The following is a 15433-nucleotide window of genomic DNA, read 5'->3' as shown; positions in this document are numbered from 1 at the left end:
TTTTTGTGCTTTCCAAGTATTATATGTAACATGTTATGGTGACAATTTGTAATGGTTACAGACTGCTAAAACAGCACAACAGTTGTGCTTAGTGCTTTGTAAGTCCACCTGTTTTTCTGTGTGATTGCCTCCATCTTATTTTATACTTAATCTTACACTTTGCAACTTGCTGTACAGTATCCCACTAGGATCAAGTGAAAGGTTTATTCCATGCTGAAAAGAGAAGAAAGGAAACAATGTTTTGGCTGTGGAGCCTTCTTCGGGTGTGTGTCTACTTGAACTACTTATCCCACTAGGATGTCTGGCCTCTTTCTTCTTTCAAACTCCAGGTACTTCCACTGGCCTCAACCACATTCACTCCAGCTCTTTTAGAATCCCAGTTTCCACTCTGCACTTTAAACAGCTTTTCACCACATCTGACACCATTATTCTGCTATTCTGTTTAAAGCACATTTATACATTTAATGAAATTACCCAAACTTCTGCACAGTACTATAAAATTGATAACCCCGTCAAGGGTGAAAAATAAAAAGACAACCATAATATCTATGTATTTTTTCATCTTTCAAGCATAGGCCAAATTACTTCAAGTGTCATTTTACTGATTGACATGTTCTAGCTAACCTCCTTACACGATTAAAAACAATTGTGAAGTTATCATCAAGTCCTGCAGAAACAGGTGCTGCAGCATGAATGAATGATCTTTGACTAATAGCAGCCAGCCTGCAAACACCCCCTGACTGTCCACAGGCACAACCAATTCTAAGAGGACCAAATAAGTAGGCTAGCAATCCACGTCTGTGGCTGAGCACTGACCAGGTTTTAGGTGTAAGTCATGGACTCAGAATTACATCATAAGGGGTCAAAAACAAACTACGAGTTACGCTTTAGAAAGAAAACCTCCTGACACCACTAGAAGCTGCAAGACTTTTATAAAAGCAGTAATATCAGAAACATTACTGCAACAACTCCACAGTGGCTCTGAATGTTTTCTTTGGGCTTTGTAGACATTGCTCTGCATGTAAACCACTTATTTACAACTGGAAAATTCACATGGCTTGTACTCCTGGGGCCACAGCAGAAATGCTCAGCTACAGCTCATAGGGGCTAGTTCCCATCAACGTTTCCCTACACTAGCAGAGCTCAAGTGCATGCTTACAAAAATATTAGCAAAAATGGCAGCCGCACCAGTTGTTTACAGCTTTCACTGCTGGGGTGAGTGAAATAATCGAAATTATTCTGTAAGGCTGGAGACGTCTCAGTTACAGGACACTGAGAACTGCAGCTAACTTTCAATTTGTCCTTGGTAAACAGAGCAGAATTACTGCTGTACACCCCTTCTTCCAACCTGGCGTTGCAGTGTTTCCACCTGATGGATGGATGTATTGACATCACTGTGCACAAAGGAAAAATTAAATAAAACGGCATTGAGAATTACAGAAAAAAAATTTATTTTGCACAGTACTGTCCTGTTTCCATCCGCCACCCAGGCTGAGTGATCTGATTTCAACTCCCAGAACTGTTTGCTGGCTTTCAGAGAATCCCCTATGCTAAAAAAAGTTTTGAATACAATACAGACCTGCTGGCAATCAATTTTTTTTAAAGATGTGCTCACAAGAGAAAACAAAAGTAAGTCCTGCCAGTAATCAATACAGCATGTGGTGAAAACTAGTGACATGCTGTACCATGTTCAACTTACAGACTGAGAAACACAATTCATGGTCAGTGTTGATACAAAAGCACTCTAATGTTCTTCAAAAACAGGATCCAGACTGTTTTAAGATCATTGTCAGTGGCTAGTGGAAATAAGGAGTGCTTGAAAGCACCAAAGCAGCTAAGGTAGCAAAACCAAAGCAGAGCTTTCCAACCAAGATTTTCTTTAATATAAAAAATCCCTTTCAGAGAATTCCCGCTGAAACAGGAATGGATTAAATCCAATTTAGAATCTGCACACTATTTGTAATTGACACACACCGTAATGGTTGCTAACTCAGTTTCCATCAGGGCTTTGACCTTCTGCCAAAATAAAACCTACCATCTTATCACTGGGCTTTGCAATTTGGTAATCTAAACATTTTCATTCAACTATATTAATTGCCTAAGAAAAACATAATTCTAATTATGAAATCATGGTAAGATCTAATGTCTAAATTAGTGTGACATGAATGTTTTCGATCCTTTTGCATATGATAAGTTATTAAAAAGAGGGCTGCAGCTAGCTAGCCTCTTGTAGTAAGGATTCTTGACATCTCTCACACGTCCATAGCAAAAGTGGAGAGGCAAAGATGGAAGCGACTATTTCTAAGGGGCAATTATAAGAAATAATACAAAACTTACGGGAGACCTTCCCTACGGAGAGAACCAACATCCAGCACTTCAGGCCAAATACCTCCCATTGTCAGTGTAGTTAAAACCCAGGTTGCTTTCCTCATCAGATGCAGGGAAATTGACAGGGAAATTGGAATGTCAAAATTCCTAAATATTCCTCCTATTTAAAGCAATTATTTCTTCTGCAGGGTGTCCTAAGACATTCAACAAGTTTTTCTTGCAGATCAGCACCATTTGTCTTTGTTGTAAGTTTTAAGTAAAAAAGCTTATTAGAAAAAGAAGAATGGGATGTATAATATCCAAATTGTTAAATGTCCAATTTACAGTCTCCTGATTGACCGTGTTAACACTGATCTATAATATTTCTACCTGCAGGTGAAGAGGTAGATTTCCTATTAATTAAGAACTGACATCCCAATGTTTACTACAGCACTTAGCTTTACAAACTTCCATAAATGCTAAAAGAAACACTCAAAATATAAACATGCCTAAGAGCTAAAACTCTAACCTCTATCTTCTAAGGAATCTGAGGCAATACATTTCAATAGTGACATACCAGAATGACACCTATCTGAGTAAAGAGTCAAGGCACAATTGCACTAAGGCTATTGGAAGGGCTGAAATTCATAGTTTTCAGATTAAGCAGCAGGAAACAACTCTGATATTATAACCAGGTTTTACACTGTAACAATGGAGAGCCCAAATCAGTTCAAAGAAATATTCTCGGTTTCAGTCTTTTTTTTTTTAAAGAAAACCCGCTTTTAAACTTGTACATTTAACCTATCACTGCAAATTAAGGACACAAATAAAAAACATAAATAAACCTAATAAATAATTCTACATCAGACTTACTAATATCCAGAGCTAAGTGATTTTCCTTTAATTAAAATACATTTCAGCTTAAGAAATCTCAGAGAGGGATTATTTACAGCTCTTACAGCAATTTCATATGACAGCATGTCTACGAACACAAAATAAAGAGCTAAATTTAAAAAGCATTGTGCATGATGTCTGCCTGGGCCAAGCATCTTATCATTCATGGTGCCTTAACTTTTTTCAGGCATTATTCAAAATCCAAGGACTTAATATATCAATTTTAACAACTGATGTTTGGGCAGCATATATTCCCTTCTTTTCAGTTCATTTCAAAACTGGGAACAAAATCCACCACCCACCCAAAGGAAATGTACCACCAATTTATTTTTGGAAAAGTTATCATTCAGGAAAGTCGACTTCTCCTAAGGCTGGAGACAATTCCAAAAGCCACGTTCGCCCTGTTCGAGTAGCCAGCCGTGAAGGGAAAAAGTCTGAATTAAGGTCTGTAGGTGTTTGCATTCAACCAAACCCTCGCAACCCAACCTAAGAACATTCTTTCTATACTGTCAAATTCATTGGCAGCCACTGGAGAGGACTTCGCCTGCAGACTGTCACAGAGATGGAGTTTATCTGAGAAAGAGACAGAGGAAATTACTTGTTAAATAGGCAGAAGACGAAAGGATTTCTCCGCAAGCTAAAACGAAGAAAAGCAGACACGGCAAGGTTCAATGGCAGAACCATGATGGTAGCTTAGAAATAACAAAAAAGTAATTTTTCAAAAGCTTCTGCAGCAGACAAATCAGCCTGTCACCCGTTGAGCACTTCCAAGCTGCCTGCCCGATAATGGTACTCATTCAGAATTCAGGCTGAGAGCACTGACCAGCGTGAGTCCAGACAAGGCCCTAAGCAGACTGTAAGTAGAAGTCCCAAGGGGACAGAGCTCAGTTGGCCAATAGCTGGAGCTGAGTAGGCAGGAGGCATAAAAGGAGTCTCCTGAAGGCATCTGGTCTTGATCTCACTTGTGACAACCATTACGTTACGGTTCTCAGTTTAATCTTTTTCCCAACTTCACACACAGCTGTGACTGAGTACATTAGATAACATACTATCTACACGCCACCACCCCATGTATAGCTCTGCCCTTAGATGAGTATCTTCTATTTCAAATAAATCTATTTAATTGCATAAAGTACGATAGTCACTCTGTGATAAAATGCAAAATAAAGATGGGGAAGAGATAAAACTTAATAATGTGCCATTAGGTTTTTATTTAGATTGCGACTTAAACAATGCTACTGAAACACATTCAAAATAAAGGATAGCATGGAGAACATCACCTTCAGAATAATACATAACACCCTGCTCTCCATCACTAAGGATCCCAAAACACTTAGACATAAGAAAGAAACCTAGAACCATCTACCCTTAAATGCAATTCCCTGCTGGGTAATGTGCCAGCTGCCCCTCTTCACAGCAGATCAGGTGGAGAAGTGAGAAACTGCTTCACTAGATGAACTCAGGTAGATGATTACTGAGGCTAGACTGCACGAACCCCAGATAGAACTTCTAACTAAGATACCGCAGTTAACACCTGTAATCATAAGAACACTGCCATGGGGTCTTTAATGAACGAGGAGTGAGAAGCTCAGTTTAACACCTCATTCAAAGCACAGCACCTCCTGCAGCACAGTGTGCCAAGTACCTATATTGGGACAAAGGTTTAGAAATTCCACTCCAGAGGGAAGAGTGCCACCATCTCTGGTGGGCATCATCTCTCTTGTGCCAGTGTGAGGCTCACAGCAGTGAGGTGTGCCAATTCACAAAATCAATTCCAAATGGCAGACTGACAAGCCAAACCCAGTCGAAACGCTGCTGAGTTAATTTGGACAATTTGGAGAAACCAGGAAGTCAATTTTTTTTTTACTTGCAGGAGGGTTTCGCTGACCACAAATTTACAAATAAAGGAATAAATATCTACCTACAGTACCTATAGGATGAAGATCAAATAAAATGACTTCTAATATTTTTTTCTCTACCAAAGCTTTCAGCCTACCATGGAGACCACAGAATCTCATTTCATTACTGAACACTTGCTCTTCAGTGTCACTTTGGAAGATGTGGGATAGCATGCACTGAAATTCCCCAAACAGCAGCCACCGTTTTTCATCGTCTTTGTGGTGTGCTTTTCTGAGGTTATGAGTAAATATATTCCCTGTGATTCTATTAGCTGACCTTGCATAGCTTCTCCTTTGCTTGACTTCATCACCTGCTTTCCAGTCTGTTCACAGAAGCAGACCCTTTGAAGGATTTGTTCTGGTGAGGGAAAAAAAAAAAGATGCAGTTAAAAGCCACATCAAATGGATCTCGTCTCGGCAAGCATGATGTCTTTCCTGCTATTTAACATGTATTTGGCAAACAATCTAAACTACTTTAAGCCTAAAAAAATACTGTAACATTAGGTTTAGTTGTTGAATTTAGGAGTGCAGAATAAATTGCATCATGCCAGAATTCCGATCAGGCAACATTTTGTCCACCTGTTATAATGCAATCTGCATGCCGAATCAGGCTTTCCTGTTGCGAAACTGCACTCGTTAGAAAAGAGTGCGTGGTGCACTTGGCTAATTTAGAAGGTCCCACAAGCAAATCAATGATAATTATCAAGGTACCGGAACACAAGCTTTGTTTTAACTCAAAGCAAAAAAAAAAAGTTTCACAAACGCTCTACTAGGTTAGGAAATGAAGTGAAAGAAACATCAACACTAAAATGACTTTCAGAATAGCATTTTCAGAATTTTTATTGTTTTCAGAAAAGCTAAATAAAAGCTCTTCAAAGTACACTTAAGGAACATACATACAAATGTGTACACATTTGCACTGAAAATTCACACCAAAGTTCCAAAGGAGTTCACAATTTCATAATTATTCAAGATAATTGCTATAATGTAGAGTTAAACAGGTGCCTTGTTACATATGAAGAGATTAATAAAAATGGTCAAAATCTAGCACTGAAAAAACACATCAGACAGGGCTCTCAAAATACCAACAAGAAAGAATTTCAAGAGACTCAAGAAAATGGTGCAACATTTTAATCTACAGATCCAATTTTCTGCAACAGTAAAAATAATGACTGATTACATCATGGAAAAAAATCTGGGTTGGGCTGATATAGCTGTCTAACCTCAAACAGAGATAGTCTTTAAGATACTCCGAAGACAAAAAGCAAACAGTAATATTTCCACTTCAGCACTCTGGCCCTCCCCCCATATTGTTAATAAGCACCTTAAGGACTGTGTTTCTTGGACAGTTTAAGCAATCAGTCACAGAGATGGAACCACAAATGTCACTATAATAATGTGGCTAATTGTACAATATCAGTAATGGAAAACCTGATAATTCACAAGTGGTACTGATATTACCTTGTGCTTTGTACATTTCATTGAGAAGTTTTCTTCGTTGAGAACACAATCTGGGAAGACACGAAAAAAAAAAGGAAGAGAATTAGGAAACACTGGTGATGTTTCAGCACAGATTGCATCAGTGGAAGGCTGACCTTCTCACGCTGAAGAACACAAACCGGCATTAACTGAGCATGTCATCTTGGTAGGTCACAACAGCAGAGCAAAGGTATGACAGGAAACTCAGGTCTGACTTGCAAAAAGAAAAAAACAGGTTCAGTCTGTTTAAACTAGATCTGTACGCTTCCGCATCACAGGTGCAGGCTCAAACGTGTTTGCTGTACCTTTCTCAAACATTACTCAGTGCAGCTGTTAAGAGATCATGTCTTACATCAACTGCGAAGGTGTGTCCTCCTCAACTACATTTCCTGAGACTTATTAATCACCAGGCTTGTCTCAAGCATTTCAAACTTAAGGATCCTGGAAGTGCGGCTGTGCATGTGTATCAGAACCTTCTCCAGAACTAGACTTATACTGGATATCTATTTACATTTGAGCTGCACAAAAACGCTCTGTTTTGCTAAAGAGGAAGAACATTATTGACTACTCAATGAGCTCTCTAAGCAGAAAAAATGAAAAGAAATATTCAACTGGCAAGAGAGAAAAGCAGTTCCTCATCCAAGACACCCCACCTTAGCATGCCTGTTGGTGGTTTCTACAGAGCTGACCACCTAATTTACTTGATTGAGCTCATTTTAATTATTCAACAATTCTTCTTCTACCAAATCCTGTGTTTTTGGTTAAATATTGTAATTATCTATTTGAATACTTGTTTAATTACACAAATAATTAATGCAATGATGAATTAAGTAGCTTCCAGAATGAAAATGTGAAGACTGGAGTCATGAAAACCCCTGTCCTTTCCAATGCAAAACTGCTCTTCCATTGAAACGGTCCCCTTTTCCTGAATGAACACTGAAAAACAAACACAGGAGCAAAACGTTGCATGGCTTTGCTGTTCATTCATCTCTTTTGCCCACCACACTTACCTGACTGAGCTGCACAAGTGTAGTGATATTTGCTCGGACACCCTTTGAAGAAGCAGCCCAAGGTGGCGCCTGTTCGATGGCATAAGGAACACACCTAAATAATGACAATTCAAACCATCTACCATTAGGAACAGTGGAAAGCAACACTCGACAACCAACAACTAAAGCAGCATTAATCACAAGATATATATGGTATATGACCAGATTCACTGGCCACTGTACACTGTAAAGCAAGGCCGGGATTAACCCACTCAGGGACACTGTTAGAATCCACTGTCACCTGGAGTACTTGTGCCAGTGTGACTTAAGAACAGTTTTAGTCTCCTTTTCAAATTACCCTCCAAGAACCAGATAACTTGGGAGTCCCACAGATGGGACTCATCAGCTTACCATTAAGTATTTCATCACACTCTCCCCATCTGAAATAGCCAATTGTGTTTTTTTCAACTGAATAAAACTGAGGAAGTGTAGGCAGACTCCTCTGACCTGCCCATGTTTGGGAAACACTCATTCTAAAACATCAGTCTGCACAGCCCCAGACAAGAACTGGAGAAGGGGCACGCACCACACCAATGGCTTGTGTGCCTCCTGGTGGCAGGGCTGACTGTGGCACTAAGAGCTGAGAGAGCCCTGCAGAGGGTTGTCAGCCTACCTTTGGTGGCGCTCCACCAGTTGTGTGCCCCACCTACCATGCATAACTCTGAAGGGACACCTTCATAAAATGTCATATGAGACAATAATAGGTTTTAAACAAGAATATACCGCCAGGCAAACAATTGACAAACTCAATAATTAAGGACACTGACAGACAAGAGACCAAGAAGCACCTGGGAAATAGAAAATAGGCATTACATACTGGAGTAGACAGGTCATAGTAATCTCCACCCAAAATATTAATTTATAAGACGTTCTTAGTTTGTGCTCATTTCTGGCCTCTTTTGATTTCTTTATAGGGAGAGATTGCCCCTTTGGGGAATAAAAACACATAAAAGCAACTTTTTGCATCATTGCAAAACTGTTCTAATAGTGATTCAAACCTTTTTGTTCTGAATTAAGCACTTACAAAACCGCAACTATAAATGTAACCAAGTCTTACGAGAAGATAGACAAACTAGGGGATATTACAAATATTATATTAGAGGTTAATGTGAAATAATCACTTATTACAAAAGGACAGTTAACTATAAAACACAAAACGTTACTAAACCAGTATTGAAAAAATATTGTACAGTTCATTTCACCTTACACATCAGATGGCAACCTGTACCTTACCTTAATGCACAACATCTTTACTACTACTTTCTTGGGCCAAGTCAGTAAAAGTGGATTAACTCAGGTTTAAAATAAAAGTAACAAAAGAGAACAGTGATTTTTTTAAAATATGGGACTCCATATTTAACTTAAAAATTTTTGTTTTCAGAAAAGGCTGTAAACTACAATACAGCATCTGTTCCTGCATCCACATAAGGGCCGGCATTATATATCTTGGTGATATACACACAGTACTCTTCTTAATAAACTGTGTAATACAGCTTTAATTTAGATAAGCAATAAAATCGTTCTTTTTGGTTAGGGGAAAGCCTTATACAAAGCAAAGGGATGTTTTTTTTAATCAACGCTGGATTAAGCAAACATTTGATCACTCTATTGGTAGCTCATGCAGCCATGTAGTTCTGCAACATGAACAACAGATTGCATTGAGATAAAGCAAAGTACACAAAAGCCAAGCAGAAAGTGATTCTTGACACACATCCGAACATTGATGTCTCATTCATTTAACACCTTATAATGTGAATCAGGCGCCACTTCCTGTTCTAAGAGAAGTATTCAAGGTAGACATGAAATCTTCAAAGACTGAAAAGGAGGCTGGTTAAGTCTAAGGCATCTAAAAACACAGGCCTTAGGGTAATTCGTCATCTCCATTCTTTAAGCAGCAACTTAAGCAGTTGAATTAATAAAGAAAGTAGTTAATGAAAAATTAGACTGAAGTTGCTGCAGTATGCTATCAAAGATTCCATTTCTAAAAAATAAAAAGGCCTTTTTGCTAACTGACTTTTTTCCCCTTCTATAAACCCTGAAGTGAACTGTAGTAAATGCTCACATGCAGCGCTCTGATAAACCAGCTCAGAGTTAAAAGCATCTTGCCTTTTTTTGGCTAATGGGAAATTAAGCTTTGTTAGCTATGCAGAAAATGTCTTCCAGCAGCATTATTTTCATTAAAGAAAACACATATTAACACATGCTGGGAGTCAACAAAACAAAAACTATATTACTGACTATATGACTAATACATCTATGCAGATTCATTCCTAATAAGATTACATTTAGCTGGATTGTACACAGTAAGAACAAAGGTTACAAGTGAGAGTATGCTATTCAACAACATTTTCTCATTTGAATGTTATCACACTATTGAGCTGAGCATTTTCAAGATGGATCTTGACAGATCCCAGCATTGCTGGGCAGTTGTACACAGTCCACACTGCCTCTAAAGAACAAGAGGTTCTAACCTGGAAACTGTGACACAGAACACAAATACTGTGCAACAGGAGACTGCGTCCCTGTAATCTCTGTCCCTGGTACCTTTACACATGGTGTACTAATGTTTAATGGAGCCACAGTGCAGTGGGCCTCCACTGTGGCTTCAGTAAATATGATAAAATGCAAGACAGTAACTTTCTGGCGTGAGCATTTCGTAAGAGTGAAAGTGCAGATGTGCTACCAAGGAGTACAAAACTAAAACAGCCCATCCATTTTTTTTACGTTACACAAATGGCTAAGAACACAATACACCCTTACCAGAACATGAACCTCAGATAAGGACAATAAGAAAACAAGGTCCATTAAGATCATTTAGAATGATCAAATGTTTTAAATTAACATAAGCAAAGCTTAGTCTTATTTCAGTCACAACTGGACCAGGCCAGACAAATTACAGATTTCTGAAAAGTGAACATTAGCAATCCCCCATAAGGCTCTGATTCACCATTCTAAAACACTGTCACTTTTCTTTCTGAGGAGGGGACATAACTAAAATGTGAGAGGGACCGCAAACTTTCAGAACAGCTAGCTGAGACATAAAGAGCATCAACAGCTGCAGCAATTTATGACTGCGACAGACATCACAAACCAGGACTGAAACAGAAAAATGTTACCAAATTATAAAGTGACTAACCGGGAAACTGAAATTAATTTTTACCCAGAAACCTGAAGAGCTTATGGAGAGCAAAATTCCTGTAACTGTGCACACAATTACACTTTCTCTCAGACTCAAACAATAATACTGAACCAAGACGTTTCATGTGCAGCATTTAATTTTGGATCACTTACCTCCCCACGTGCAAACCAACTCCATCTTCCTCAACCGATTTGCACATTGAAAAGCGACATGAAACCTGCCACCTACACTACGAGCGGATCTTACCGTTTCTTGCGCAAGCTTTGCAGCCTCTTCTAACCCATAGAGCTTTCCTTTCACCAGGTAGACGCCCGCGGCCCATATCCCACAGTCCTCGTGAAGCCAGTACTCGCGGGTGTCCAACGGGACCACAGGAGGGCTGTACCAGTCTTCGGCGCTGGAGTCCGTCTTTGGCTTTTTTGCCACTGGGCTGCGCACGCAGTCGCCGTCGCTAGCCCACCTGCGGTGCTTCGAGGACTGAGCCCCTCGGAGGAGCCTGGCGGTCGAGGATTCGGCAGCCTGGCTCCGCTTCCTTCCCCTGGCGCTGCACGAGGAGTCCGAGTCGCTGAGGTCGTCATCCTTGAGGCTCTGCAACCCGGTGCGGGGCTTTGGGGACGGTTTGAAGCCCTCGGGGTAGTAGGGTCCGTGCAGATCTCCCAGGTCCATCGTGTTGGCAGATTTGCCGCACAGGCAGCAGACCAGGTGGCTGCGCCACTTCCAGTCAATGTTCAAACGGCCCAAGAGCAGGCAAGAGGTGGTGGGAACAGCGCCAGAGATGAAAGCTGGGCCTGTCTGCGCTCTTCCTTTCTTAAGCCGCACTTTCTCCTCCTCGGGGTAGTTGATGACTGTGCACGTGGCATATTCTTTAAATTCCAGCCGTATATAAGGAGAGAAACTGTCCGTTTTCACGTCCCTTTTCTCCTCTTTATAGTTAACGTACTTCAGCTTGATCTCAGGCTCTTTTGGAGAAAACATGGAGGACTGCCCCATTTTGCGTTTCTTCCTCTTCCGCTTGGTGACACGTGTTTTCCTTGCAGAAGCCGTTTTCTTGCTGCCCGGTGAATTTTTAGGGAGCACTGGGGGATTCTTCTGACATGCCTTCAGCTTAGGCAAGGCTCTGAGGTTCTGTTTTTCGGGGGAGTGTGTCCGATCGAATTGACCCCTCCTTTCCCTCACCACTTTGGGCGTGTGGGCAGGGGACTCGCGTGAATTCACACCACTGCGCAGAGATATGGAGACATTTCTGTGTTTCTGATCTGAGGTAGACTTCTTGCTTTTGAGCCTGTCTGCACCAGCTTTGTCAGGACTGTCCTTCTGTGAGGCTGCTGCATTTAGACAGGGCTCTTCTTCTGGGCCAGGTAACTTCTCTTGGCCATCTTGGCTCGTGTCAGATTCCAAGACATCCTCATGTAAACTTACCTGGTCTTCCTGATGTGTTTCTGTGGTCAGAGGTTTTGAACCGGAATTTTTTTTAGTGGAATGGAAGTTAGCAGATGCTTTATGCCTCGATGGGGTAATGTTTTGCACAATCTCCTCCAACCTTCTTCCCCTCTGGGAACGAGGAGGAAGTTTTTTCCTCGCGAACAATCTCTCCTCGGCCAAGACGTTGCCATTCAGCAAGAACTCTCCAGATGTTTGCTGATTAACACACCCCCTTCCGTCGCTTTCAGAACTAATTTCTGACGGCTCACCGCAAAGGTTCGACAGCTCCCCAGGCAGCTCCGCTATACTGTCTGGCAGCGCCTGTACCCCATTAGCGATGGCCAGATCTTCAGTCACTTCACTTTTCTTGCTACATCTGTCCTGCGCAGCAGTCAAGCTCTCCACACAGGCTACAGTAGATTCAGTCTCAGCAGGATCAGCACTCAACTCCCCTTCTCCTACACTCTCCTCCACTGTGTCAGCAGCTCCGTCCACTGATGAATTCTCAAAGCTGGGAGAATTCAGCGTCTGGGGAAAGACAGTAATATCTTCCATCTTATCCTGAGAGGTAGCAGGGGACCAGTCTTCTTCTAAAGGACTATGGTATTCCCCATTTGCAGGACTACGCAACACATTTCTACAGCTCGGACTGTCTTGCGAAACTACAGGCTCTTCAGTCCTTGAAATCACAACTAACACCTCAGAGTTGCACAGGTTTTTCTCCCCCTTCATGTGCACTCCAGCTTGGATCTCTTCCACCTTTTCCTCACAGATCCCTACATCCGGTGACGCACTGTCAGTACCATTGTGCATGTGGCCACCCTCGTCTTTTTTCGGGGACAGTGTGCCCTCGGGGCAGCGGTCTCCAAGCTGTGGCTGGAGCTCCGCCACGTCCAACGGCCCCACGTCCATCCTCCCGTTCTGCCCACGCGCCAGCTCCGTGGGGGCAGCGCCCTTTCCACACTCATGCGCAGGAGTGTTTGTCGCCGCCCCGGTGGTCTGCTCTACCTGAGCTCCACCCGCTGGCCTCGCGCTGTTCTGCAGAACCTGGCATTCACCCGCCGCACAGAGGCGGCCGTCAGCCTCCCAGTCTTCCTTAGAGTCCGCCTCGCCCTGCGAGACCAGAGCCCCGGGTTCACACTTGGGAGAGAGACAGGAAAGCTTCTGGTGGACCGGAGGGCCGCGCAGCTGGGGAAGGGGCGACAGAGAATCGCGAGGGGTAAACACGTGAGACCGGCTCACGTACGACAGCGTGACCGTGGTGTTCGAAAAGGCATCGTCGGGCTGGATTTGATCGCTTGGGTGCGGCGCACGCTCGGAGCTGTTTTCCTGGAAGACCCCTTTGCTGCCTGAATTGATGCTGTACCAGCTGGGAGCACTGACCACGTGTAAGGCTTCCATTGGGCTGTTCTTCAACAGGCTGTCTTTGTGTTTCATCGTCAGGTCATAGACCGAGGAGATACTGCAGGGGGCCAGGTCTTGCTGAGGATGTAAACCATCTGACTGGCTGGAAGGAGGGGGGTCCATATCAGCTCTGAAACAAGATATACACATCTATAAACACAGACATACGGCACAAAAACATCTTCAGTGGCCAAAAACCTGATGTACACCTACTTTACAAATCTTGCATTAAAAAATATCATTTATACCCATTTGTCCCACAACTGTATAAAAGGTATAATTTTAAAAAGTCCTCTTTCATCACTAGTGCTCATAAATATGAAGCATTTAGCTAAATTACACAAGATACAGACAATTGTTGCCAGTGAATTTCTCTAAAACAATTAGAACATTGATTCAATTTTTTTTGACAAAACTGAAATCCTGGGCTTAGAGGTTAGCTCTAGAAAACAGTGTTATTACTTTTTTTTAAATTAAGAACCTGGAAGAAGTTCCCAGGATGATTACAACTGCAGAGTACTACAGCTCAGGCATTTAATGAACGGGTAGGTAGTAGGGAGACAAGGAGGAAGATTAATCAACAAAGCGCCAGAAAAATTACTTACAACGAGGTATCCTACAAACCGTGGTTATTTCTGAAATATCACACTCGATTCGAGCTTATGAATAATTAAACGTTTTGTTCTTGTGGAACAGGCCTACATAACATGTCCCGGTGCAGCTATTACAAAGAAACAGCAATATATCCGACAAAAATACGCGACAGGAATCTCACTACGAATCTGAATAAAATCTCTCATCAAAGGCCTATTATGCTATTCTGTTACGGAAATCCAGATAATACTTCGGTTAAAAACTACGATTAATAGACATAGAACAGTATATGCGGTCACGCTCATCACACAAAAGCGACTACTTCTCTCCAGTTCAGACGAGCTGTGTCACACTTCTCAGGGGAACATCAACAAAATAGTAATTATCTTAAAAAGGGAAGCACATCCGTCTGATACCTTCTTATCCTACTTGAAGTAAACGTTAAAAAGACGGAGGGAGACACGTTCGCAGTTAAATAACTGGCGGTAGTACAGCATCATGAGCTATCTGCCCTAGTAAAGCCGTGACGAACCTAGTGGGTCGTGTTTTAATTCTTGACAATAAAAATAAAGACGTAGCAGACACCTCTCTGTTGCACCCGGCGCGGCTGCCGGACACTCGGGCTGCTGACAGCGGCGTGGGAACAGTGTGGGGCTGTTTAAAAACCCAGCATCAGTCCCGGCTCTTCAGCGGTAGGGCTTCCTGGACAAAGTGTGCGCTAGGTTCAAAAGCGGCCAGGCGACCCCGAATTCTGACATGGAGATATACAAACTGTTGGGAACACCGCGGACTTCACGGAGGCAGGACGGAGACCTAAACGCTTCTGTCTGCGCCTTATCGCCGGTCTGTCGCGAGCTAGGCCAGGGCTACACTAGGCCCTCCGCGGCTGAAACAAAAGAAGCAGACAGAGCGTGTGTTGTCTGAACGAGAAACTTACCGAAACGATAAGGGGAGAGAGAGAGGGGGAGACAGAACAGGGGAGAGGAGGGGGGTGGGGGGTTAAAACGTACAATTTAAACAGGATTCAGCGGCAGCCCACATCTCGCTCCCGGTTCTCTCTCTTCCTGACGATCCGCACACCGCAGCTCTTGGATCGCAAGATCTCTGTGCTCCGGAAAAAGAGAAAAAAAGATGAGGGGGAAAAAGCCGTACTTCTGTAAAAAAAAAAAAACAGATTGCATACAACCCCCCCTTCGCGTGAGCTGCTGCACTCCGAGCACAGTCAGCTGGTGTAGCCACAGCGGGGC

General features: G+C 42.3%; 1 protein-coding gene across 3 annotated transcripts; it reads right to left on the bottom strand.

Annotated features, from left to right (window-relative positions):
• Positions 1–915: 915 nt before the first annotated feature.
• On the bottom strand, positions 916–15433 carry LOC107078524 (transcription factor 20). 3 transcript variants are annotated; one of them, XM_015356387.2, is made up of 6 exons: positions 15197–15433; positions 11013–13722; positions 7589–7682; positions 6561–6610; positions 5377–5457; positions 916–3774 (listed from the first exon to the last, which is right to left on the bottom strand). In XM_015356387.2, exons 2-5 carry the CDS (start codon positions 13713–13715, stop codon positions 5407–5409), a joined length of 2898 nt encoding a protein of 965 aa, XP_015211873.2. In that variant the 5' UTR covers positions 13716–13722; positions 15197–15433; the 3' UTR covers positions 916–3774; positions 5377–5406. The 3 variants fall into 3 exon arrangements, with proteins under 3 accessions (XP_015211873.2, XP_015211875.2, XP_015211874.2); XM_015356389.2 differs by having other exon boundaries at positions 15124–15210; XM_015356388.2 differs by lacking the exon at positions 15197–15433 and adding an exon at positions 14772–15096.

This window comes from Lepisosteus oculatus, chromosome 9, assembly GCF_040954835.1.
Source record: "Lepisosteus oculatus isolate fLepOcu1 chromosome 9, fLepOcu1.hap2, whole genome shotgun sequence".
Classification (NCBI taxonomy): domain Eukaryota; kingdom Metazoa; phylum Chordata; class Actinopteri; order Semionotiformes; family Lepisosteidae; genus Lepisosteus; species Lepisosteus oculatus.
Note: the sequence above shows the minus strand (reverse complement) of the source record. Positions and strands in the feature narration are given on the sequence as shown.